The following is a 27927-nucleotide window of genomic DNA, read 5'->3' as shown; positions in this document are numbered from 1 at the left end:
TTGCCCTGCAGGCTGATGAAACTGTCAACTTTATTTTTATTCACAGGCAATTTCTGTACTCTGTTGACTTCCCACAGGTTTGTGTGTACATACATCTAATTATAGCATTCTGGTGCTACATTTACAGCACTAGATATTTGTTTTTTTTCTTTGGGGAACAGTTCTTTCTACCCACAAAGACTTTTACTGTTCACAGTTTAACTGTGCTATTCACATCCAATAGTTCTTGAATGCAACTTATTTCTTCAGACTGTTAAGAAGTTAAAGCATAAAGAACAAGCTTTGGTTTCTTCACTTTTTAACCAATCTGCAAATCAGTCACTGTAATGGAATTCATTATTTTTAAAAAGCTAGTAATTGGCAACAGTATAAAAAAAATTCAGAATTAATAGCTCAATGTTTAAATTTAGCATAGATTTAGCAATCCAGATAGGTGGCTTGTAGTGTTCATCCGGAGATTCTTAAGAGCGTTGCACTTTGAAACAAATCATCCATCCTGAAAGCTCCAGGTGCTCTGCTAAAATGCCCCTGTCACACCAGCAGGCTGTCAGCAGGTGGGGACGCAGGGGAGAGCACCGGCAAGCGCTCTATTGCTCATGGTCAGGCGCCTCAGCTCCCAGCACAGTTCAGGTACAGTGGTTGAGACTCTTCATGTTGCATGCATGTAAAATCTGGATTATTATAGTTATGAAAAGTTACGACGTGTAGTAAGGGTTATATTGGGGACTGTTGTTTCCGTCAATACCCAAGGCACACTTGATCCATGGCCAGGCATATTCTGCAACAGAGAACAATAATGATGAGAAGCTTTTCCAGCACCCTGCTCTCAAACTGTCTCCCACTAAGCACAGCGGGATGCCACTAGGAGCGGAGGCAGCGGCAGCTCTTCACCTTCTGGGTTGAATGCTGCCTAAACTACCAGTTCACTCGCCCATTCCCTACTCCTCTGCTTTCCTCTCCCTTTTCTTCCCCTCAATGACTCACAAGCTAGGGTCCCATCCTCTACCACAACCTCCTAAAAGAGAATTTTGACACCATGAGTCCCTTGCCCCTACTGCACCACTGTAAGGGTCAGCCTGGACCACTGTTTCCCTGCCTTCCTACCACACACTCAGATGAGGGCCCTAGCACCGTACCCTCTTTCCTCACCAGAACCCAGCAGTGCTGCGGTGTTCTGACGGGCAGCGGTGAAACACCAGCAGTTCCCAACCTTGCTTCAGTGTAAGATCATACGGGAGTTACAGGGCAACACCCCTGCACCGGTCATGCTGGTTTGTTATGCGGTGCAGTGGGATCCTCTGACTGGCTATACCTTCCCCTGACGGCCTTCAACAAGGAAATTAAAGGGTTACTGGGGAAATAGATCATCACGAGTGGGAGGGAACTAATAACGATACGCTTTCCAAAATAAGCATTCGTAACTTTAGAGTGAGAACTTTACTGACAAAATGGTCAACAGAGAAGAACAAGTGAGAAGCTTTTTGCGTTAGGCTCCATTTGCCTATCACTTCTGCTTTTTTTAGCCACAAATAAAACACCACAGTGTATCCGGGAACCTCATTACCTGTCAATGGGGTATCCTCCTTCACAAACGTTGACCAAGGCATACAGCTGTCTTAGTGCATACTCATACTGAAATAAACAAACATTGTTAATAATTTCAGTGATGAACAGCCAGTATTGTTTATCCAAATTAGATTGTGGAAGTAATTTAGAGATGCTATTAATATTCAAGGTGTTTAATTGATGGGCTTGACAATCTAGTACTAGGCTAAATGGATCTTTTTTCTGTGCATTTTGTTCTTTAAATTTCATTAGGTAAATTCAGCTGTACATTGGCCGCTTAGGCAAGGCTCATCCACCTAACCAATTTCAATCAAAAAAATCCTACAAGACAAAAAACAAACAAACAAAAAAAACCCAACCCAAAAACCACTGAAGAAGAACTAAAGTTTTACAGAGCAATGTGGCTTCCTAACAGCCTGGATGATTAGAAGCTCCAACTGAAAGAGTACATCTGCTTTTGATTTATATATGGTACTTAAATCTTGGCCAGTTGCCAGGTAATCCCATTGCTTTCTGCTAAAATCAATTAATTTGTTGTTGACTCTTAGCACACACCACTGCCACCTTAGATTATCTTGCCTGACATCAGGACTGGGTTTTCCAGAACAGAAACTGACCTCTCTTACTCTTACCTAACCAGTGCTTAGCTCAACAGGATTTGGTCCTCAGCTAGGATCCCATGAAGGGTAGACAGTAATAAAACCCCTGGACTAAAAAGAGGCTCTCAGGAATTCAAGCAGACCATGGAAGCAGCAGCTAGGCTATCGCAAGGAACTATCCAGCACACAATCATAATACAGAAATCTGAATGTATGAATTCAGATGAATGTAGATTATGAATCCACAGTAGTGGTGCCTGTGTTTGTTTTGCCAGTAGAGATGCTTTGAGCAGAAATACAACATGGCTTATTTAATATTGGGATTTCTGGGGAGGGAGCCAATGAAGGGACAGCAATAACTAGTAAAAGTTAGGGATTATTTTTGGGTTTGTTTTTACTGAAAGTATATTTAGTAATCTTTCTTATCTACAGGTGCAGTGGAAGTGGTTTCCTGCTTCCAAAAACATTACTTACCCTTTCTCCAAAACTAAGCTGTATGACTGCCCCCAAGCTAGCTTTTTACTAAAAGCTGATTTTGCAGATATGCTTATGACTACCGTGCTTGTTTTATTGGTAGGTTTATCAGGTTATATCTAATGCTTGACTTACCAAGGGTAAGTGCCAGTTGAAGCAATGAGCTTTGAAGTGGTTCACCGCTGACTGGTAGCAGTCGTAATTGCTGATGGTCAATCTGTCTGACAGAATCTGGTTGGTCTGTTCTTTTGATCCTGTTACTAAGGTGATTATCTTTCGCATGGATTCTTGGATAAATTCTTTCACCTGCACATAAAAGAACAAGAACTTAAAACATGCTTTTTCTAAACCTAATTCAAAGACTTTCAATAAAATTTCTCTTTAAACTTCCCTCAACTTGTGCTCTTTTTAAGGAACACAATTCTGCCATTTCCTTTTAGCCCAGTCTTTTGTACCTGTCTAACACACAAATGAAAACTAGGGAAACAGTCAGACTCCTGGCAGATCCTCCAGAATCACTCACTGTCTTCCGTGTCTTATGCCAGAAGAAAGAAAACACCAGTACCACCAACACTGACTACCATTCTGCAGGAGCTATTCTATGTGGGAGACTCTGGTTGTAATGAGACAAGTTTCTCTATTACTAAAGAATAAGTCCACCCAACAAGAATCCCTGTGGATGCAGATGAGGAATTTCCTGGCAATAAAAGCTGTGAGACTGACTTCTGCATTTGCTTGCATTTGCCTAGACAATCACTACCGATTGTGCCTTGTGGAACAGATCCCTGAAATGTAAAGGAGGAGTAAACAATCAACTAGAAGTTACCAGTCTGAAGAGTGATTTTGTTGCAATCTGCAAAAACTGGAAGTAATCCCATTGGCTTCAGGGGTGTTGCTTCTGCCATTGCTTATGATGAAAACAAATCTGACCTGATGCATAATTAATTTTTTGGTTTTGCTTACCTCCAGGTGTGTTTTCATCTCTGCAGCAATCTTCTTAGCCTCATAGATGTCATTGGTAGCCATCAGCTTTCGTTTCATGATTGCATAAGGCACATCAGGACTAGGAGTCAGATCATAGTGTTCTACAGGTGGCAGCGGAATGGGGGTAGCTTTCTTGCCCATGCCCTGAAACTGCATCACTTTCATGGAGGAGATGCTCTGAAGGTTAGAAAGTAAGCAAATGGAAACTGTCAATCACCTCCAGTAGGTAGTCTGTCTTTGCTTTGCCATACCAACTTAACTCTCTCAACTTGCTTTATTAAAGAAAATAAAGATCATGGGGGGGGGTGGGGTGGGGGGGGTGTTCATTGGGTTTTTTAATACAAGGTCAAGGCTGCCAAAAATTTGGGAACTTTTATTTCCAAAACTCACTGGGGGAAAAAAGACAGTCAGGTTAAGTAACGTGACTTCTTTTTTTAAAAAATACTTAATCTGTTGAATAATGGGACTATTATAAATGATATATATCACCTCTTAGCTCTTTCCATTTGAGAGATCAATGAATTTATTAACATTTCATTAATATTCATAATATGCCTGGAAGTGGCAAATACCCTTCTTACACTTGATTGAAGTGTAAATCACTGACAGAGCTTGAAGGACAACTCATATCCTGACTCCTTGCATTAAAGTATAATAGAAGGCTCCATTTCCTTTAGCATCAGGACTATCACCTCTTAAATGCAAAGTGGCCTTCTGAGATTAACAGGTTCATTTTCTAAATCAACCCTGCCAGTTCACAGTTGTTGTTGGTTGTTTTTTTTTGGGGGGGAGGTTGTTTGTTTTAGGGATAAAAGTACAGGGCACAAAAGGTTTTAAGATACATCTGACCAGGAAGCCTTGTCAAATACATACTCTGTTTCCATACTGCATCACATGGCTGGTGTTGGTGCGTTTCTTCACCAGCTGAAATTGCTTGTGGAGTGTTTCTTTTCTTAGATCTTCCTGCATGAAGAAATTTTCATGTGGTCAGAGATATTTAAATTCAGCTATTCTAAAAATGCAAAGAAACCTGGAAAGGGTCTTAGCTACCAGTACATAGAAGGAAGTATAGGGCAAAGAGCTATACAACCTTTGAAAGACGTAAAAGTAAAAACTGAAAAGAAGATTTGACAGCATATTCTCAAATTGCTTTTAGTGATTTCCTAATCTCCTAGCGAATGGGCAAGAAACAAGTGGGCTAGCATACAAATCCCCTGTTTGTTTAATTAATACTGTTTTCCATTATGCTAACAAATCGGTTAACCACAGTTCAGTATTTAAGGATCCCTGAAGCAGAGGTACAACTTACTGAACTGCCCACTTTGTTTAACAAATTTGGAGATGTTGTCTCAGATTAGCAGATTAAGATTATATGAATTTGAAACCAGAAGTTAGACAGTTTGTAATCTTATATATAAAAAAAGATGACAATGTTTCTGAAAGTTAGTTTCAGAAATCATTTTAGTGGCCCAAAAAAGGACAGATTATATATGGTTCTGAGTATTAGATAAATTTACCAACTCAATTTGTTGATTTCAGTCTCACCTAAAACCAAGTATTTTCACAAATCATATAAAGGAGCTATTTTTAAAAAGCTTAGTGCTTTTTTTTTCATGCATGGAAATACAGAAGCATCATCGAAGTAACTTACCATATCTGAATCTTCCATCCAATTCACACTGTACCAGTCCCCAAGATAAGTCTGCCTTTCGTCATCATAGTAACAGGCATAAGATGACTCTCTAGGATTGGCAGCTGTTGTTGCATAAACTGTAATACAAGCAGAAAGTGGGTTTTTTTCCCTTTTTTTTTAACTTCCCCCACATGATTTAGTACTTAGCTGCACGTGATATATTTGTCTCAGTGTTTTGGCTTTTGATCATTTACTTCTAAATAGCAGCAAGGAAAGAAGCCTGTTAATCATTCTGTTCAGTCAGCCTCAGTGCTGTTGTAAGAGTTCCTTCCTTGCTGCCAAATGTGCAGTCTGCGGTGTTTAAAGAAGAATATGCACTTCTGAGGGAAAAATCTACCATTCAAAGAACTGCCTAAGAACACTGTGCACCGACAACCATCTATACATTCACTTTCTTTATTACAATAATGAGGACTTTTTCCCAAACTTGGAGTAAATCCCCTAAATCATCTTTTCTTCCAGAAAACACCACCTTTAAGTAATATCCTTTCTTGGATTAACACTCTGCACTGAAAGAAAAGTAAAACAGACCTCTACAACATCTGTCCCAAGCACAGTATTCCCATTAAGTCATCTCTAACACAACAGAAATACTGTAAACACATTTTTACAGGTATTAAGGCAAAACCTATTCTGGCTTTTTGCCAAAGTCAACTCATAGGATAGTTGTGCAACTGAAGGAAAGTCTGCATTTCAAAACAAGAAAGTGTTATGAATGCTTTTATAGAGCTATAGTGCTGTTTTTACTCAGAACGGAACTGAAGTTCAAAAGCAAAAAAAAAAGTCTTAAATCTCTGTGTAGTAAAGTGCTCCTCTTAGCACCCTTTAAAATGCTTACTCAGTAACCGGTTAAGCTTTGTAGTTCACCACTGAAGGCTGCCAAAGATAGCTTTGTACTGTAATACATAAATTGCCAATTTTCTGCTTTTGTAAGACTGTGACAGAGCTGGTGGCAAAAATAGAGAGTCCCCAGACTAGAAATTTTGACTAGAACAAAGTCTGAAAAGTGCTGATTCACTGAGCATTTATTTTGAACAATCCTCAGTATGAAACATACTGTATTAACTTTCTGTAAATCTTTGACAGAGCTGTAAGAAGTCTGGGTGGGTGCCAGAGAGCATACTCCATGGCCAAAGACCCGGGAAGCCATGGAGAGGCACATGGTTGATCTTCCCTGGAATCACAGCTTCAAAACTACAAGAAAGCCAGAGTGCTCAGCCTCCCTGCCATAGAACAGCAGTTTGAAAAGACAGTGATTTCTTGTTCTAATCAAGGCTGAGCTCTCAGCTCTGCAGCAGAGAGCCTAGAAACCCTGAAAAATACGAGTTCCACTTTGTGGGTTATTGTGCAAATGGGTGTAGCAAAACGTTCTGGCAATGGTGTCCCACAAGCGCCTTTGCTATTCAATGAAACCGACAGCAGAAACTTCACACCTGCTGTTGGCAGCGGTGAAGCTGAGAAATACCAGTATAACTTAACTGCTACAAATTAAGGACAACCACATAGTTCCTGTGGAGAAATACATTTTCAGCTTCTCACTTGCAAGAAACTGAAAGCCCTGTTAAGTCTTTATAAGAGTCCCTTAATTCTTTAAAAGGACCTTCCCACAAATGGAAAATATTAACTTTCTCTAATTTTTCTGCTTCCCCTGCTAAAACTACACAGAAGAGCCTTGAGCCTATCCTTGATGCACAATCTGTCTAGCTCTGTGACAAGCTGTGACATTTAAGTCCAGTCCAGTAAGTTAACTGATTGCTCACCATTGATATTATCAGCCAAATGATTCATCATAGATCCAGACTCGCAGGCTTCAATGTAAAACACCATCTATAAAATAAACCATAGACCTTAAGAAATTCCATGAAGAAATGGAGGAAAGTCCTTCAGTGCTTTTCAGCTGTAGCTAGTTGGCATGTACTGCTATCCCTGAAACAAAAGCTATCCATAATGCTACAAAATAAAACACAAAAGCAAATAGACCAATTTTTCATTTTTGGAACTAAAGTATGTGGAAGCAGGAAACAATCACTATGAAAAGGTGCCATTAATCTCTGTAGAATCCACAGGGACCTGCTGACTAATGTACAAAGCATAAATCAAATATACAGTCACTTTAGGCACAGCAATGTGCCACTATTGAATGTAGTATTTCTGGAACCAATGGCCATTTATGTGTTCCTAAATACAGCCAGCCATAGTAGACTGGTTACCACAGAAAGTTGCCTAAAAAAGACAAGCTACTGAAATGTTCTAAATATGAGGTTTTCTGCTTAAAACTACATGTGACAAAATAAACGCACAGAATTTTCTGTACAAGGTACAGTCTCTTAAACTATGTTAGTAACTGTAAGTGAAACATGAGGTATATACAGACTTCCTGTAGTAACAGTGCAGCCTGAAGTGAACAAAGCACAGGAAGAGACAGTCAGGTACATATTATGAGACTGAAATCATTATGGATGTTTTCTCCACTGTTGGTCAGAATATATACCATTATCAAAAGGCAGTACACTACATCTCAACATCAACTGCACATATACAGTAAACTAACAATGGAAAGAGAAAATTTGGAAAGGATCAATCCTTTTAAGTGCAAAGTAATAATCCAAATTTTGTTGCATGGCAACAGCTTCCTCCTGCTTTAAACAACTCTCAAAACGAAGATAGATCCCTCTCTTCCACACCAGCTGCTCTTTTAATCTCACAACTTCTGATACGCTTGTTTACCTTCCGGTATTTTTTGTGATGATACATGTACCAAATAGTCTTATTCAAGTCCTTCACGTGAAGCTGTAAAATAAGAAGGCTTGTATTAAAACCACTTACGGCCAACAGACACACAACGCACATAACAGGAATAAATGCTAACTGTTGTGAATATGTATACTGTTTCGCACTAAATATATCCAGTGCTTTGCCCTTCTGAAATACAACGTTCTATTTACCACTCTGGAAAAGATGAGTAACGGTCCCAGGCGAGAAGTACTGTGCACCAGAAAGTCAAGTCATATGTGCGTGAAACAGTGTGCTTGGACCACCAAAGTCCAATGAAATAGTAAGTGACACAACCTAATTTTGACTGAATGCATCAGATTCAAACTGGAAAAAAAACAGACTGCAGTGATGAGAATATTGCTCTTTTTCTGTCTCCCCCTTCAATATGGCAGCACATCAAATATCTTCATGTTTTACATTTATTACTTACTCATTTTAGTATGTCACTAAAAGAATGTTTTTAATGACAAAGTAATCCCCCCAAATGCTTACATCATCATCAGGAAAAGCCAGAAGTCCTGGAGCTCCATGATCAGTGAAATAAACAAACACATGATCCTTGGGACCACTGTAATGAAAAAATTGTAAACAAATTCTTTCTAACCACTCCAGCCTCATATTCGTTACAACAATAATCATCTGCTTCTCAATGCCAAGACATGTCAATCTTTGAAAATAATACCACTGAAGCAATCTCCTCCTCTTGGTAATATTTTTTTCTCCCAAAGCATACTGCTTTGAGTGCTTATGAGAGGAGGTAAGTGTCTGCAAAAGGAATGATAACAGGGATACAGGCTAGTCCCTCAGGTATGGGGAATTTGGCAATTACACTTCATGTTTCGAACTGTAAACTGATTGCTGGTGAGGCAGGGGCTGGTATGTTGAGTAAGGTGGGGGGGCAATTGTTTTTTAATGTCTGTCTGTTATACTGCAGGCATCTGCAGCAGTCTGGTTAAAAAGGAATGCTTTTATAACTAAGTTATACTGAGACACCAATAACACAGGGATAAACCACAAAAACAGAATTCTATGGTAAGATCCTTAGGTATGTTTACATACTACCTTGTTGTGATCTGTATGGCCATACTTAGCCAAATCAGTGTCAGCCCACACCCCCGTGAAGAACCGATGTGTACACAAACTCACCCATTAGGCCAAATCGGCATTTGCACTATGTGGCTGTGCAGTCAGTTGAGCACTGCATGCTCACAGGAGGCTTTGATTCCCTGTCTAGTGCACTCTTTGCTGTAGATTTTTATTGCACTCTAAATGAAACAGATCATGTTTGGGTGATATTAAGGTCTTGCCCTAACAGCCAGATCTGCAAAGGGATTTTGCTTTTAAACTGTACTCAGGGACCATTAAATATAAAATATGTCAACAGACTGGAAGGAGTCCCAAAGCCCTCCTCTCTTCCTCTGTTATCGGTGGTCCAGAAACACATACTTGCTTTTGCTCTTTCCTGACTGCAAGAGGTATAACTGCAGCAGATCAGGGGAGACTGTCCAGCTTTTTGCCTGGCCAATACCCTGCTGGTTAGGGAACAACCTGGAAGAAAACCTAGAAGCTTCCTGGGCAGATAATGGAGTTCTTGTCCCACTCAATTGCAGAAGTCAAGCCACTTGGAAATTCACAAAACAGAGCCTAACAAAGAAGGGCTGGGTGTTATTTTTATGGCTCCCACTCTTGATTAAGTGTAAAAAATTCAACCAAGGTGAAATGCAAATAACCGGACTTTTCTATGTGGGTTCAAGTTGTCTTCCCAAGTAGCTCAAGAGTCTTTGGCCCTCTGCATAGCCACTCCCTTATTTGACTTGTAGCACTGAGCTTTCACAGGTAACGTGTTCTGAAGTACCTCTTTTTAACAAACACTTTATAGTTACCTCTTGACCCATTCCAGCTACTAGAACAATCTAATAAATGTGCAGCAATTTATTACCTTTTTGCCTATATGCCTTACATATATAATTTTCTCTCTCCGCTTTTCAGGATGAAGTTTAAACAACTGAGAGCAATAACTTATTTGACTACGGTCCTGCTCCTTTTTTTTATTCTCCCGAATGCCAAGGCAGGCTTCTTCTGTTCTGTTTAATTGCTTTGCCTCCAAAATTAAACTGTCAGATTAAGATAGCCACAATTGTTTTTTAACTAGGTTAGTCCTTCCAAATGGTTAAATTTAAATTCTTACAGCTTTTAGAGGAAATACTGTACACAGAAAAATATAACATGATATAACTCTTTACCAGCAGTACTGAGTCAAAAACGTAACACACCTTAGTAAATAGGCATCATACTTTCCTACCTCAAACTCTGTAGAAGCAAGATGAATAACTGACACCAGGTATCATTCCACAATGTGTTCTATTTGGGCCCTCAAATATATTGCTTTTATTCTTGAAGCATCTGAATTATACAAGCCTATATAAACTACACCCATTAATGACAAGATTTTACATTCTAGTTAGCCAGTCTACAATTTATTATTGTTCATACATTAGAATACTGTGAAACTTAAAATCATTTATGCAACTTATGCTTAAGGTATTTGTAAACTAATACATCAGTTACAAGGGTAATTGCTTGTATCACTTTTTCAATCGCAAATATTTTTATTGCATTAAATATAAACCATAATTCCATTTCATTACATACAAAGCCTGGATAACCTTATACCTGCCACAAAGACCAAGGCTGGGATTAGACATGCAATTTATGCAGCTGATGAGCTGTTTAAGCTATCTCTGTCCCTCTGCCCCGACTGCCAAGTCTCACCACTTCAGGTGACTAATACAACTATGTGTGTACATTAAGTCAAGCCTTAGCAAATCCTTTCTAGAGGTCTCCAAACCTTAATAAAACTCTTTGAATAGCCACTCTTGCAAAAGAAAATAGTCTAAATAACAAATACCTTAATAGAGTTGATACTATCATCTAGTTTTTATACCTTAATCTATACTGGACTCCATACCAGTTGAATATCAGCAGTTGCTTCTTGGTGCTGGACAGCTGAAGAAACCAGAATCATTGCATTTCTAATGTGAATGACCTGGAATTGCTATCGATAATCTTGCTGGATTCTCAAGTTGCTCTAACTTACCCTCTTCTTCTGTTGGAATCACTGCCAATATACAGCTACACGTGCAATTATTTTCTAAATTAAACTTATCTTACCTTTTCAATACTTTTCCTGATCCTATGCCCTTCACCGCTTCCACATCTCCTCTGAGAACAGCAAGGAAATTCTTTGGAGTAACATCCTAAAGTTTTAAGAGGATTACAAGTTAAATCTGATCATAAAAACAACAATAAAATTTTCATTTAGCAGATGGCTTCTGAAAGGCAGAATCAATACATGGATGGCAAGTTTTGCTGGCCATCCTTTTCAATCCGTCATTACATAACGTATTAGCCACTGATGACTGACTCAGATACTGAATCATGAAATTGTCAAGCGATTGGATTACTGTTCCGATTTAATGAACCAATTAGTCTTACACAGCTGTTCTTCAGATTGAGTTACAACATTTACGAACGTAAGACTTTTCCTCCTTTTATTTCCTGTGCCACCACAGAAACAGTGTAAAGGTTTACTTTTATGACCACTGCTTCACCTCAAAGCATGTACTGCTTATGTTCATCTTATGTGTACCAAACCACACAGGCAAATAAGCTGGAGGCTTTATACTATGTGCATTTTGGAGTGTAAGAGTAAAACCCTCCCTGGGGAATGGTGTTTCATTCCTACCTCCTTTGTATAGTCCTTGGGTACCCCAGCATACACATCTGTGCCATTAGGTCTATTGATGACAATGCCTTTTGTTGGATTTCTGAAAGGTAAATGGAACATAAATCTGAATAGTTAGCCATGTGTCATACAGTGACCACAGAACTGTCCTGACTGGCCAGCTTGCCTGATAGAGAGTATGGGCACTTGAACCATGTGTCATTAAGTGATCTCAGAATATAAAGGCCTTTTTACTTCAGTCAGTCACTACGCTTGCCTCAAGTGTCCTTACCCTCATGGTACCTTCAGCTATCCTGCCTCAGATCATGTCCATGTATCTGAATACGTAGGCAGGTGGTCTCTTATACTATCATCGCTGTTTACTCTTTGCTCCCAGTGCTGATGTGCATGTGAAGTCCACTGATTTCTGTTGAAGTTGTCTCAGTATTAGAGGCTTTAAATGGAACTGTTTCATATAGAAAGCAATTATACACTCTAGACAGTCACCAAGGATGGGACATATATGCTTCTTTGTTGAATGTACATGCTGGGAATGAATCTGATAAAATCCTTTCAAAAAGCCCTGCAAGTAATACATGGAGCTTCCCTATGTTTGTGGCTTTAGGCTATTTATCTGCCGTGAACTGTTACCTGAGAGTTCAGATCACTTACTCTCATAACAATGAAGCTCTGCAGTCCTCAGTGCCACAACTGATGCTGAGTGGAGTAAGATTAGAATGCTCATGAGCATATTTCAAAGAATTACCGTGCTGATAGATAAAATGTCTCTATGTGTATCACAGGTAGTTTTAAAGGCTTTTCTTACAAAACTACTAAAAACTCAAAACACATCGGTGACTATGGTGTGTTTGTAGTAACCATACAGTTTGTAACTAGTGCACATTCATCACTTACTCATCATTATCAGCAATGTCATCATACATCATGACAATGATCTGTTCATCTGGAATTCCATTTCGGTGTACAATCTGGTATGCATGGCACACATCTGCCTGAAATTAAGCAGATTATCATTACTAGCTTTAACAGAGATTTTACATTTGAGACCAGAAGAAAAATAGCTTTGCAGGCCTAAGAGCTGGCTATTGTCCAAAAGAAACTGCATTCAAATATGAGGTTGAGGGTTGCTAGAGGGCTGAAATGCATAGGTTAAACCAAAACTCAATGTCTTTCTCTCACTAGTAGCTGCATTAATAACAGCGACTTTGATTAAAATCTCTCTCCCATTTACCTATTTTGTTTTCTTATTTAAACAGAAACCAGAAGTTACTTCAGACTTGGTACAGCTAACAAAATTTAACAACACATTTTCAGCAATGTTCTGTGGTCTGTGAGAAAATCTAAAAGAAAACCCTTGTGCACTGACAGACAAAACCAAGCTGTGCCAAACAGAAGAAGAGAGTTAATTTCCACCAATTTCAATTAGTTCTGCACCATGCCTGCATGACTAAGCATCAAAGACTGTCCTTGGCTTAAAGAAGTATGGTTTACCAATCTCACCTCTGCAAAAAATTTATTAGATTTTGTTTTACTAGATGAGAATTTTTCCTAAGGAAAATTTTCTTTTTGATTATGTATTTCTTGTAAACTGAAGTAACTTTAGGGCAAGAAAACAGATTTCAGTAGAAAAGAAAAATGCAGAATTTTTGTTCAGGATCTTTTCCTGACTTGTATAGGATACAAACAAGCAGATTTTCTTTACAGAACCATCTTCCTATGACACAGAAATAACAACACTCATCAAAGTGTTATTACAGTAATGCAAACCTGTGACAGAATGCTAAATTCTTAGAAAGCCCAGCCCAAACAGATCTCTTCTTTTCAACTGGCAGTCTGCAAATGACCTAACAAGACATTAACAATCATTCCTAAGCTCTAGATCTATGACATGCCACATGCTACAAAAAGCGGTGCAGATTTAATGGAAGAAATTTCATCTAACAAATGCACATTCCAAACGCAGGCAAGAAGCAAAGCTTTACAGCTTACTTTTGTTTAACTAATCTAATTTGCTAGTTTGTAAACCAAACCAAAGTGGTTTAAGTAGACATCTGTAAGTTCAGATGATTTAGGAGCATTAGTGGTTTTGACTAGTTTAACTGCAAGGACGCTGTAAAATCATGTCACTTTATAATCCTTGGTATTGTCAAGTGTAGCTGAAGCTGAAAAGAGAAGGTAGGTGTGCAAGGTTCTGGGAAGGGTGAGGCACATTCCATGCTAATGAACTCTCCCACAGCAAAATCTCTTCACGTGACTAACCCTGAATGTTGAATTGTCCTTACTAAAGCAGTTCCATTTGCTACTATGCAGGTCAGCCTACGTTCTCTTCCACCTGTCCTAGACAACCTCCACTGTTTATAGTTCTCCATTTCCTTGTATGTCATTATACCAGCTGCTGCCTCAACAAGTCAAAAGGTCGAGGTTAAACAGAGTTATAAAGGCCTCATACATCATATGAAACAGTAGAGTGCAGTTTGACTAAACATGTATTTGATCTTCAGAAGCAACCCAAGCAGAAGTAGAAAGCACTAAGGGCTTCTCTACATCGATGAGTAGATCATCAATCCCCTGACACTCTCAAGACATAATACAGATCTGTTATGCTGACAGAAACAGTTCTAGGCTGGCAACACGCAGAAATGCTTAGGCATACTATCATGATATAATATCAACATATTCAACCAGCAATAGTCTGTGCTCCCACAGTCAGTCGCTGGCCAGTAGGGACTTCAGAGGTGTTTTTAATTAATATCAAAATATCCAAAATTAGCTGAGCTTTGTAACTGCGTATTATCAGCTTTTTTTCTCTCTTCTCTTCTGATTCATTGCCTGTTTGCTCGCTATGTCCTGTCTTAGTAAACAGTAGCTACTGGTGGTAAATTTAAATGGGTTAAACTCCCCAGCGTAGAAGGAAATAGATCAATGTAATCAATCCCTCAACATTAACTTTACCTGTTTGGGGACTGTCCCAGCCTTCTGAGGCTTTTTCTAAGGGAACTACATCTGCTGGTAGCATAATAGTATCATTGACACAGGCTAGAGCAGCAAAAGCATGCTTTGCTGCTAGCCCTCCTTTGACTGAAGCGGGACAATTCTGAGCAAACAGTTAGGTAGGGGTTTTTTTGGCACAGAACTAGCTGACCTGACTAGCCACCCTTGATATTGGTTGTATGTTCCTCCTGTTCCCTCTGTACACGTAAAAGACCAAACCTCTATAAAACCAGAATGGAAACAGTCTGCTGCTAGAGTAGGGAGGCGTACGTGAATCGAGAGTTATTTCCTGTTGATGTGTAACTGCCTCTCAAATTTTTGCTATTTGAGCCTTGTTTCTTCCAGAAATATTTCTCGCTTACCTGTATCTGTAAATCACCCTAAAGAGACAGCTAATATTGTTCCAGATCTCTTGTTGGTATTAGTATGCAAAATGAATGCTATGAATATTTACTGGATAAAGATTCATATCACTAGATGTAAATCACCCTTTTGTGGCCATGATTTGGGGTGGACAGTGGCTGCCCTGCACAGAAGAATAGAAGAGCAGAAGGTGTAACTGTACAGCTGCTACTGCACAACAGACCTCGCAGGCCAGCTCCAAAATGGACACTATTAATGGCATGGTTCAGACCTTTCGTCCCCTCGTTAGTTTAAACCTGTTGCTACATCAGCAAATTTTTATCCAAGATCTATGCTTAAATCTGCTTAAATAATTAACTCCTAGATTTTGAAAGCACGGGATCAGAGGGAGTATTCTCCTGTTTTCTTGGGACAGGCATTTTGTTTTCCAAAACATTCATTTGGCGAAAACTCTAAAAGAAAAAAAACATCCCAATTCTCCTCTGCCATACAGCTGTTTACACATTTGAGTGACACAGCTTTCAAGCAGACTGCAGGGGGGAGTGGATTTTTGGAAAAATCAAGTTGTTTTATGACACATGCATGCATAAATAGTTCCTAAAGGGAAAAGCTTAGACTTCTGTGAAATTGGTTAGTTCTGGTCTTATGACCACTAGGTTCATAGCTAAAAAGCATGTGCAATGAACGGTCAGCTTCATTGCAAAGTGGCACTGTTCCTGCTACAGGTACACTGAAATGCCACAGACTTAAGAAAGAATGAACTCTAATGTATAAGCATGGTAGAAGAATACACCTCAAACGCCAGCAATGTTTCATTCCCTTGCTTAAACATACATCAGTGAATCAGCCAAAAACTATTAACTGTATTAAGAACTTTGTAACTGAAGCTATGGGAAAACCTTTCCTATTTTGTAAGCACAGTGAGGAAATGTTAATTGAAGCCAAGCAGCCAAGCCATCCTTTATGTCTGTTATCTCCAAGACTGTAGAGAACTTAAGACAGTCCCAGAATAAGATACTGCTCTGGTTGGTAGCGTGCAAAACCCTGAACATAGTCCCTGACCCATAAAGCTCCGTAAGAATATGACTAAAAACAACAACTGAAAACACACCCAGGCATGCAAATTCAAATGTTTTTATTTTCAGCATTTTGTTTTTTCCAGCTATTTTTCTCCTCAAGTATGTACTCCACCTTTAGCAAGACTGTTTCACATCAGGCTTTCCACTGACTATGTTTTTTGGAGTACCCAGAAAGCATCCGTCTGCATCCCTGTGATCCATTTGCGAAGTCGACTTTAGGTTTGAGTTATCTAGTGCAATCATGTCCCAGGAGAGGCAGAAGTATAAACAAAATTCTACTTCTCTTAAGGAAAATTAGCATTCTCCAAATCCATCATTTAGTGCTATATTTGATCATTTATGTCACTAAGATTCCCAGAGCTATACCATCTAGCTCTTTGCGTGGTAGAGAGCTCAGCCACTTTCCCAGGGAATGGGAGGAGTTCTCTTCCCGGTATATAAGGGGTGCTCAGATGCATTTAGGGAATAGTAGCCAGTTTGGTAATAAAGAAGTTCCTATAGAGAAGTCAGAATAACTGCTGAGGAACAAAGAAGAGCATGTTGATAGTCCTTCCACAGCCCAAGCAACTCTAGTCAAAACCACTAAGATATGGGTGACACCCATGACACCAAAGAACCAAGAAGCCACAAGCATAAAACAATATATAAGCTAGTTTTGCAGTGGCAGTAAGCCTGTGACATTGGGCTGTATACTCTTCAAAACACTTTAAATCAATTTTAGGAACTTGATGAGATAACTGTGTAAGACAAGTTTAGATCATGCTAATTAGGAAACAGTCTCAATTCAATGATCAGAGGAAACAAGTGCCTGCAAGGTGTGAATCTTGCTCATAGTTAAGTGCAAACGGTGTATTTTTCCTGTCTAGACTTGAGGTTTGCACCACTGAGAGTGGAACCTGACCACTGACAGCTAACTTACAAGTCTCAGAAGGAGTTTCAGATTCCTTGAGGTTACACATGCAAACTCCATGTTTCCAGGGTCTCACAGTCTTTACAAACTTGCCGTTTGTGGGGTCTGTACAGCATACAGAGATGGACTATATTCCCTGCAACTTTCTGTGTATGAAGTTGGAGACATTTTTGAAGGTGTAAATTTCTCCTCTTTTTATGGTTCTTTAGTCAGATGAACACATATTGCCACCAAGTAACTATTGCAAAAGGCAACAAAGTATGTTTTGCCTGCATTGTGTGCAAACAGCATGCAAAACAAACGGATCTCACAAAATATAAACGTAACACAAACATGCCAACATCATGTATTAACTGTACCCTGAGCAGCTGAACTGAGCAACTGAAACCCAGAAATGTGTCTGCTGAGGTCTCAGATTACAAAGGGATATTCTGAGTGCTTAGTTGCACGTACAGAATAGTAACCAGCCCGGTGGTAAATAAATAGTCACACTGAGTAACTACTTACAGGAACATTCATATCTACAAATTCACTTGCACACAGGCTAGATCAAAGAAGTTCTGAAGAAAGGTGATGGCAGGAGGAAAGTGAATTAGAGTATAACATACTTTCTTCTGCAGTTTCTCCCTTGGAAAGCAAAGAATTGCACAAATCCGCGATCCTGGAGTGCTGCTTCACTTTCTGATAGTAGAGATATTATTCTACTGAAAAACAACATGCGTTTCTGCATGTGTTCACTATGGAATGACTTCCATGATGGATGAAGCACAGAATTAGAAGCCCAAGTCCTATTCCTGGTTCCACTTCAAGTAACTTGAGCAAATAATTTAAACACTCAAGAGTGCTTTTGCTTCCGCTGCTGAAGGGTAGGGAGCACTAACACATGCAAAGACACAGTGATCAGTCTGCACAAGGTTTCCAAAACTCTGTTGTAATTCCTGAGATTTCCATAGTACCTTTCCTCCTATGTACAACCCTCCTAGAAGTCTATGGTTCAGCTGGTATTGCTGGCAACAAGTTTTCCCAATTTTCTTATACCCAAGGCACCTTTCCCTGGATTACTTTTTGTGACGTGCACAGGGCAGATTTTCTATGACTAACTGCCAGGTCTGTCTCACAGTATGCCCTCCCACCATGGATGCTCACTCCAGCCAGGCCCCTGAGGCTGGCCACAAAAGGCCGCTAAGCAAGACAGCACGGGCTGCCAATCTGCTGCATCTCGTGGGAATTGATCCTTTTTGTTACAAATTATAGGCACAGTATTTAGCCCAGGACGGGTAAGTAGCAGCTCAGCCCCATTGTGAAGGATCCTTCACACAGACTCTCTTATTTTATGATGCCAATTTCATAACTTTGATAGGACTATTAGTAGTGTACTAATTTTCTTTTTTTCCAAATGTTAATACTGTACCTGAAGCAAGCAGTAGAAGCTCAAATACAGAAATTTCTAGGACTGAAATTCAAACAGTCTAACAGTGCAGATATTTTACATAGTTATTTGATAATATCTTCAAGATAAAGGTGTTTAAAGAAATCTCGTTCTCACTTTTCTAACCTTGAAAAGCAATTATTAATAACTATCTGCAAAACATGACCATACTCAAAAGTTAGTTTGCTTCTGTGAAACTGCCATGTTCAAAGGACTTATTGTTTGACACCAATATGTAAGTGTGCATCTTGTGTTTTTCATAATCCATTATACCTGGCAGATAAGACTTGCCACTGAAGGCTCATTGACAGAAAGGCTAAAAACTCTATGCTTGGGCAACTGTAGGAAGAGAATCCTCATGAGCCACAGCTTCAAAAATGTAGTTTTATTTAAACAATAAATGCTGTGGTATTAAAACCTCCTAGGGCAGAAGGGAGGCAGAAAGACTGGTTATACAGCAACAGCAACAACCAGAGGACAACTCGGTAATTATATTTAGACATCCCAGGGCAAGCAGTGATCAAGCACAACACTAGTATTTCTATAATTGTTTTCCAATTTCAACTTTAAAAATTTCCTTTCTGAGACTTAATTTGAAATAGGAATAGTTTATATTAATGCTGTAATATTCCAGCTATGGTTATCAGGTGATAGCTACAGTGCAAGGAGCTGGCAAAATCCCTAAAACCAGTTTGACAAAGTGTTGAGCTATCATTTGCTAGTAACAGGTTCTTCTTCAGATGCCACAAGGCTGTCAGTCTGGTTCATTTTGTTTTAAGCTCATCACTGCACTGAAATTTCCAAACTGATGGTGAGCTGAGCAGGAGCAGAAACATAACCATAAACCCCAGAATGCCCAACACATGGAAGGCTCGTTTCTTCCTCAATCAACACAGACAGGCTTCACCTTCTCTAGATTTTACAGGCAGTTACATTAAAAACAACATATTTTAAAAGTTTGTGTACAGCAGATCAGATGTATCCTGTACATTTAATACAGTTTAACTTTTAAAATGCTTGTTTTGTACACTAGTGTTTCAATCTGTGTTCAAGTTCACCTTAACAAACAATAGTCTAGTAAACTACTTTCTAACATTTAGAAATTTACAAATGTACACATAAATCAGCATTAAATGGACTCTGTTCTCCCAGAAAGCAAGTAGTTGCAAGTTTAGAGCAAAGACTTTGATTAAATGTAGATTCATCTGTTTAAGGGATCACCTAAGAATTCCTCAAAGGAAAAAAACCTGCCATAGTCTCCTGACTGCTGATTGTTAAGTCTTGAACTTAATCAGTTAAGTCACTTGGATTTAATTCTGTCTATCCTGACACTTGTGCTCAGACCACAACTCCACAACACACTGGCTTTGACAGCAGTGTCACACTCCAGAGCTCCTGTTCCCTCCTCTTGTTTTTCTGCCATTCACTCTGACCCCTGCACCCCAGTGCACTGTATTGTTGTTGTGCCAACACAACTTTAAGGTCATGCTGTTGAACAGAGTGAGCAAACTGATTCTAGTTAAAAAGAACCCCCTTCTGGATGTCCTCTACCCCACAAAAAACATACTGTGCATTTGCAGCCTCTGCAGATTTTGTAACTGGTGAGAAGAAAGGGAGCTTTTTCATAACATAGGGAAAAGAGGAAAACAAATAGAAACATGCATGTGTCAACAAAATGAGGTTTAATTCTAGACATCATTTGTTCACCGGCGACTTCGGGTCAGAGCCTCTAGCTTAGTAATAGAATATTTAGCCTAATCGATACAGGTCTCCCAGGGTGCAGAAGCGTGATTACAGGAAGAATGTCGCTCCTCCTGCTTATGACAGCTTTTCAAAAGATGAAAGACTAGACAAAGTTTTAAGAAAAAAAAAATAAATTCAAACAGTGGAGGGGAATTCTTGGGATGAGAATAACAAGAATTAAGACCAGGCCCTGAGCAAATTTGTTGCTGTTCATTTTGAAATCCTCACACACTCTCGGAAATCTAGAAGTAGAAACAAATGCCCAAATGACAGAAGGTCTGAACTAATCTAGGCAGCTATCACCTCCCCATGAGTCCCACAGCAGGCATTTTCTGGCATGTGGCCAGCACCAGCATATGAGACCAATGATCCTTACCTGGTGTCGATAGTTGTACCAGCCGTTCGAACCTGCAACAATCACTACCCAGTGCTTGCCTCCATCTTCAGGTTCTTCCATGGGGAACGTACTTATGCCCAGAGCACAGCACAGCAGCACAACTGCTTTCAACATCATCTCTCTTCTTAACTTACTCCACAAATGAGAGGGGGAAAAAAACCCAACTCCCTAATGAAAAAGTTTGAGAAGTAGATCAGAGGATATCAATCAAAACCAAAACAAACACAAAACAAACATCAGTAGTATCACAACTAGCTTTTCTTGCCTGGGGGGGGTGGGGGTGTTTTACAGACCATTCAACCCACAGTACAATTTCTTGCCATATCTTCCTTTAGCACCAAGCTGCTACTACTTACAAGAGTTTTCTGTCAGTTCTCAAATCCGACTGCTGAAAGCAGTTCTGAATAGGACAACCAAGTCTTTCAGCTCTCTCTGGTTCTTTTGTTCTATAGCTGGTAATGAATAAGCCTCAAATACAGAGCAAGCCACACTATCAAGTATTTCACAGATAAAACTTTCTCAGATTAATACTATAATCTTGGTCTTTGCTCATGTAGTTCCCTGGTTTCCACACACTGGCAATTAGCCCATTATTACTGAGTCAAATCCCAGGTGATGTAGACACAAGGACACATAGACATGGAAAAGTGCTTGGGGAGTTGGTAGGTCAGAGTGTCACAAAAGCTCTCTGTGCCCACACAGAGAGGGTGGAGAGAGGCCATTCTGCACAAGATTCAGCCCTAACTGCTGGGGGGAAGTACAGACTGCAAGAGCCTCATGCTATTTGTGCAAACTGTCATGCTAGCGGAGAGCAAATGTGAACCAGTACCACATGAAAGAGTAGCATTTTCGTCTCTTTTGCACAGTGGCTAAGTGTTTGCACAAGGTGCACAGCAAGAGACCTGGGTCTGAGCCTGTGGACATCAGATTCAGAGAAGCAGAGCCAGAGAAGAGCTTTGAAAATGGCTCTTTCTACTTTCCTGAGAGGACCAGAAGTAGTGTTCCCACTAGTGAAATTCCTGAGTTTAGAGTGTTTGCTCTAACAGCAAATAATCTCGCCATATGTAATAGAAGGTTTGCTGTTCGGGTTGTGAGCTTCTTTGTTTTGTCAGGTTGTTTGGTTTTGTTGGGGTTTTTTTGGGGAGGTGGGGGGCCGTGCCAGGGGGCAGCAGGCTATATGTACTGGTCACAGTTTCAGGTCTGCTGCATCCAACAAGTAACTCATAAAGCAAACTCCTCTAAAGATTTGCATGCTCTTGGCACGTGAACAAAGATTATGTATTTCCTCACACACTGAGAGATGGAATTTTACAGTGGCCTACTTACAAAAAAGATATGCTGGAGGCTGATCATTACTGCTATGTATGGAGAGGTGGTGTAGCAGTCTACCATGGTTTTCTCTGGAATAAAAGTTGGAGACTCCAAAGCCATACACATGGTCACAAGGCACCATGTCAACGCTACCACTAAACCAAATAACTAAACAGTATCTAAGCCAGCCTCAGTTTCCCACAGTGAAACCCATGCATCTGCAGCCACTCAAATGAGGCCGAAACAGCAGCCAGCTCACCTCCAGAGCAGCTGTATACAGTGAAGACTACTAACATAACGTCGTATGGGTCTTTCCAAGGCTGGATCTACTGGTCACTAAAATTAAGTCTTGCAGGCAATAGTATTAAAAAAAATATATTACATAAATTGGGAAGGTTGGGAGTTTTGCTTCTTTTTAAAGGAGCTAGCACAAAGTAAAGGAAGTTGTGTTAGCGTATCAGCTCCTATAGGAAGAGCTGTTACCACACAGAAAAAGCTCCAGAACAGAACAGAAGACGGAACCAAATGTTAAGCACCATGAGACCGCTTCTTCCAAAACCTCATTTGAATCTAGGAATCTTATTTTTCAGGAATAACCCACTCCTGCCACTGCCTGCAAGCGTGAGATTTGGGAGCAATAATAATATACAATAATTTAACAATTTAGGGTTTGCTGAATTATTAGCTATTTAAGTGGATATGAAGGAATAAGCAGTTTGATAGACAATTTCTCATGTTGAGCTGGAATTGTGCATTCTTGTTGCCAAACAGTGACAGGTGGCTTAGTATGGCAATTCCGCCTTGGCTATCTTGTCACTTCTTCAGATGATTAAGACAAATAACATACTAACAACTGCTCTGAAGATACACTGTGTTTACAACATCCACAAAACCTGCCTGTTCTGTTGCCTACAGCTCAGCTAAGAATTCTTTAAAACTTTTGTAAAGTGCCACAATATGGCATGGGCAATCAAGCCTGTTCATTCCCAATATTCAGTTTCAGGTATGTCTAACTCCCAATATATTAGACAAGAAAAGAAAATCAATATATTTTGGATGATCTGCTTAGAAATCTTAACTGAGGTTGACTTACTGGAATATGGAGCTGAATTTCATACAAACAGATGCCTCAGAGCTCAGTATCTGTTTCATACTAAGAACCTTTTTTCCATGTTCATTAAAGCGTAACTTTTCCTTTCTTCAACTAAAAACATTACTTATATTTACATGAAAAATACAAAGAGAAAATAAACGGTTCAAATTATTGTTGAAGGGCTGGAGATCCTTTCACATGGCGCTTAGCTCTTAGAGATGTAAATCATTGATTTGAATACAGGACATACCAATAGAAGCTGTGTTGCTGCCAACTGTTCACTAGGCCATATAACACGATGGCTAATTTCAAGACAGATCCCAGCAGATAGGCATCCATCATGTGGAAACAGTCACTGCCACCAGCTGTCAGTTACTGATACACCACACAAAGGAGACTGAAGTAGCTTCAGAAAAAAAATGCTATTGAGTGCTACGTCCTGAATTGGAAACAGTTTGATGGGACTGTCTTGATGAGTTCATGCTCCAGACTATATTAACACAGATCTCAGGACCCCTGCCAGCACCTCTGCACGGGGCCATGCTATGCAGGACACGCTGGTGTACCAGATACCAGCCCTGCATTCTGCATGCAAACAGGTCTAGAACAGAAAACCCCAAGCCCAAATCACAAAGACTTAAGCTATGAAGTCCCTCAGGCTGTCCCTTCCGTGTCTGGGATTCAACAATCTCTCACATGGTACAGGGATATCCAGATCCTCAGGCTTGTCACCTCTGCTGAGACAAAGTTGTGAATGGTGCAGAAGACCAGGGTGGTGGGGAGGGGAAGACCAAACAAAAAACAATCAGACCAAACCCCAATAAACATTTGCATTGTATTAGAAAAACACATGTTTTGTCATGAGTTATATTTAGAACAGAAAAAACCCTCCTATTTTACACTAATTAAGGACACATGTACTAATAAACTGTGAGTAAAAAACGCTGAGCTCCCCAAGGTTTGTGAGCAGCATTTAAATAGATTTACCCATTAAACACATGTGCAGTGGCAACAGGTTTTTCATTGCTTGTTTCCAAATACTAAAAGAAAACCCCTAAAAAAAACCCCAAACAAACAAAAAACCCACCAAAAAATCACAACCAAACCACACCCAAGAAATCCACAACACACCAAAAAATCCCATATTTCTGCTTGTTTTAAAGAAAGCCTTTGACTGCTCAGACAGGCAATTTAAAAGATTCTTTCTGGTTTGTGTTGAATAAGCTCTTGACCTACAGTTGAGAAGAGAAAGTTCCCATCACATGCTATGTCTTCGGGTCATACTGGAAGAGAAACTAGCTCAGCTGACCAGCTTACCACAGGTAAATAAAAAGACTTTTTCTGAAAGCAAGGAATCAAAGATCTGTCACATGTGACCCTAAATGCATGCAAACTGAGACTACATAGAAGGACTGAAAATTCACTACAAGATCATCTTAGAGCTTTGGCTGATCCCCCAAAAACCATGAGAAGATTTGATCAGCACTGCCTAGTCTTTCTGGTAGGAGAGTTAGTTAACTTTGCTTTGGAGACCACATCATGAAAAAGGCACATCTCACAGACATAACGGGTTCAGCATCAGATCTACATATGCAGAACCACAGCATATACACACAGGCAAGCTGCTAAGCAGTTTGCACAGTCCAAGCAAGCAGCGTGACCAGAACTGGATGATTCTTGCCAGAACAATTTACTCTGCTCTTAAACCCTGTTCTTCCTGACAGAGGCACCTTGACCACTTCCCATTACATAGCTAGCACACATCTCTCACTTGATAAGAGAGGGATGCTTAAGAGAGACTGCAACTGGAAGCAGCTGGGTGCTGCTAGAACAGTTGTTCTGGTCAATACCCTGTTCCTGAGTTCCCAGCTTTCCTTTATTAAAACAGTCCACTAAGAATAAAAAAAAGTCTTAGAACAACTGGATACCACCCTAAAGAAAGGCATTTTAGTTGATCAAAGTGTTTTCCACTAGTGTTCAGAGAGATGTTAACACTTCAGTAGCCTAAACTCCAAAAGCTCAAGCACAGCCTCCAAGGGCTGTGCAAAAAGGAATCATATATCCATTTTCCCTTCATGTGAAATAAGTGAATTAACAGTAATCTCAGGGAAGAATTACAGCCTTAAGCAAATCAATTGATCATTCCAGTTTTTCTTTCAAAACACTACTTCTTTTCAGCTATTCTTATGACGACTAGCCTTTTAGCTTTTAGAATCAAGTCATAATTCCGTTTCCCACACTGTGCTTGAATATTGCTTGTCACTGTAATATCGAGATGCTGATTTCTACAAAATACATGACTCATGATAGTCCTCCTCACAGGAAACTAATGTCTGCAGTTCTCTGTCAGCAATGCTCTGCCTACATGTGGTGCTAGCTGCTATGCAAACTGAAGCACCTAAACCCATGATTAAGCCCCTGCAGAATTAGTTTGATGTCCTTTATGCACTGGTATGGTGGAAAGTCTTTGCCACTGTAAACTCTGAAAAGGTACATTCTGAAAGAGATTATGGTCTCTGTTGCAAAACAACTCTTCTCAAAGTCTACTGGTTACCATCTCATGAATCAGCTTAATTTGATTAAAATTTGTAGTAAAATAGGTTAGTATAGCTACTGAAGATGAGTAAGTCACTTTTACTGTAAAGACAAGAATTTCTAGTTGTGGTGAGAATGGTTTAAAATAAAGGTATTTTAAATTAAATAAAGCTTATTCTACTGTTTGCAGATTTCTCTGTCTCAGCAGCAGAGAGGTGGCACCATTTACACCTGGTTACACGCACACACGCTCACACTCACTTCAAAAAGCCCAGATTAAAGTTTGGCAGATTGCAGGCTTCTGTATGTGTCTACAAATATACAAAGCCTCTGCAATCACATTCTGATGGCAAAAAAACCCCACCTACTGCAACACTTTACGAATAACTTTCATTTGTTACACAGCACGATTCGGGACAGGGGGAGTTGCGGTTAGACGAGTAAGTTGGTCGAGGGTCAGCATTTCTGCTCAACAAACACAGAAAAGTTTGGAGCGTGCACAGAATGAAATAATGGAGAAGCGATTACTCAGAAGGTTCCCGAGTAGAGGATTCCTGCACTTCACATGTCTTTTACCACTGTTTATTTTAGAGTTTCAGCTCTTCACTGCAAGATTTGTTTTAACCCCCACATACAGACACCCAACACAGCGCTGCCCCATCCTTACGGGGACTAGTGGTGCTACTAACGCCAAGCAGCCCTCCACGTTAAGGCAAGGCTGTCCACCAGCTCTCAGTAACTGTAGGCACAGTGCAGTACCTTTCAGACATCATCAGCTCTTTGCAGAAAACCCGTGAATTCTTACTCCGTCTTTTCCCCTGTTAAAAATGTATTACCGGGGACTAAATCTGTGCTGCTGCTACTGCTGCTTCGCCCCCGATGTGCCCCCTCTCTCCTGTGCCAGCCGGGAGCAATGCCCCTGAACGAGCCGCTTGGATTCCTCTCCCCGGTCGAGCCGCCCCAGAAGGGAGAGCTCAGGTACAGCTCCCGGGCCAGAAGGCTCCGTGACGGGGCGGGGGGGGAGCAACTGCGCCCCAACCCCTCTATGAAGGGCAGCGCCGCCAGCGCAGCTCGGCGCCCCGCAGCGATGCCCGCAGCGCACAGGCAGCACGGCGGCACCCGCCCCTCCCCGCCGCCTCAAGGCCAGCGGCCCCAGGGCTCGGCAAACCGCCCCCCGCCAGCCCCAGCGCCGACCGACGGCCGGGCCCCGAGTTGCCCCCGCCAGCCGAGGGACGACAGGGCGCTGGGGCGAGTGGAGTGGGCTCGACGGCGCTCGGAGCCGGTGAGGGAAACCGGTGCCCCTCGGCCGCTCGCCTGGAGCCGGCGGGGCCCTTCGCGCCTACCCCAGGCAGCTCTACCCTCGGGCAGCGGAGCAGGCCATGCACCTCGCCGCGGCTCCCCTCACTCAGGCGCACCCCGCCTCCTGCCCGCCGCCGGCCAGCAGCCGGCTGCGACGGAGCCCTCCCCAGAGGACGCGGTCCCGCGGCTAGCGCGGCGCCCGGCCGGCCCTTACCGCACCGCCTGCACGGCCGTCGCCGCCGCGGCCGCTGTGATTGCGGCCGGCGCCGTGCGGAGCCAGGCGACCGCGGGCCGCGGCGGGCGGCGCCTGGCTGCGGCCAATGGCGGCCGGGCGGAGGAGGGGCCGCGCTCCCGCCCGGCCGCACTACGTGCCCCAGCAAGGCCGGCGCTGCGCCGCGCCCGAAGGGCCACGGGCATTGCGCGCAAAGCACGGCGGGAGCTGTAGTTCCTCGGCGGCGCGGCGCGCCGGAAGGCCCGGGGCGCAGGTGCGAGCGTGTCTCGGGCGGGCCGGGCAGCCCCGCGGCGGCGGCGGCGGGTGGGAGGGGGTAGGCTGGGGGTGCCCCCCGCGGCGTTTGGCCATGGTGTGCTTTGGCAGGAACGGGCCCACGCCGGCTGCGCGCTCCCGTCGGAGCTGCCCTCCGGTTACCTCGGCCCAGGACGGAGGCAGGCGGCCCAGGACGGGCAGGAGGAGGAATGTCTTAAAGGGTGTTTCATGAAACGGCAGAAGAAAACGTGATGTCCCCGCATCGTCCTTGTGTGTTTCAGCAGCGACGGGGCCGGCTGAGTCCCGGCTTGTCGCGCCGTGCCGCGCTGGTGGCCTGCGCCCGGCTGTGCGGGCGGGGCTGTGGCGCGGACCGGGACCGCGCGGCTCCGTGCAGGGGTGTTGGGCGGGTTTGGTTATGGGCTACGAAAAAGCCTGAGAAACGCTGATGTGAAGGCTT

The 27927-nt window shown here is 41.6% G+C and overlaps 1 protein-coding gene across 1 annotated transcript; it reads right to left on the bottom strand.

Moving 5' to 3' along the window:
• On the bottom strand, positions 1-27281 carry LGMN (legumain). Its single transcript, XM_055716890.1, has 14 exons — positions 27201-27281; positions 20728-20916; positions 12731-12828; positions 11837-11918; positions 11263-11348; positions 8584-8659; positions 8044-8106; positions 7077-7143; positions 5275-5393; positions 4497-4586; positions 3603-3800; positions 2775-2945; positions 1565-1632; positions 1-778 (listed from the first exon to the last, which is right to left on the bottom strand). Exons 2-14 carry the CDS (start codon positions 20863-20865, stop codon positions 739-741), a joined length of 1296 nt encoding a protein of 431 aa, XP_055572865.1. The 5' UTR covers positions 20866-20916; positions 27201-27281; the 3' UTR covers positions 1-738.
• Between the last annotated feature and the right edge of the window lie 646 nt (positions 27282-27927).

The sequence above is a fragment of the Falco cherrug genome, chromosome 7, assembly GCF_023634085.1.
Source record: "Falco cherrug isolate bFalChe1 chromosome 7, bFalChe1.pri, whole genome shotgun sequence".
NCBI lineage: Eukaryota > Metazoa > Chordata > Aves > Falconiformes > Falconidae > Falco > Falco cherrug.
Note: the sequence above shows the minus strand (reverse complement) of the source record. Positions and strands in the feature narration are given on the sequence as shown.

What these genes read in the sequence shown, in the direction of transcription:
- LGMN (XM_055716890.1), bottom strand. Translation starts at nt 20,865, where the DNA reads ATGATGTTGAAAGCAGTTGTGCTGCTGTGCTGTGCTCTGGGCATAAGT. An exon ending in TGGCTTTTCCTGATGATGAT is followed by an intron (nt 8,107 to 8,583) that starts GTAAGCATTTGG and finishes CTTATTTTACAG; the next exon opens with CTTCACGTGAAGGACTTGAA. An exon ending in ATCACAAAAAATACCGGAAG is followed by an intron (nt 7,144 to 8,043) that starts GTAAACAAGCGT and finishes TTTATTTTATAG; the next exon opens with ATGGTGTTTTACATTGAAGC.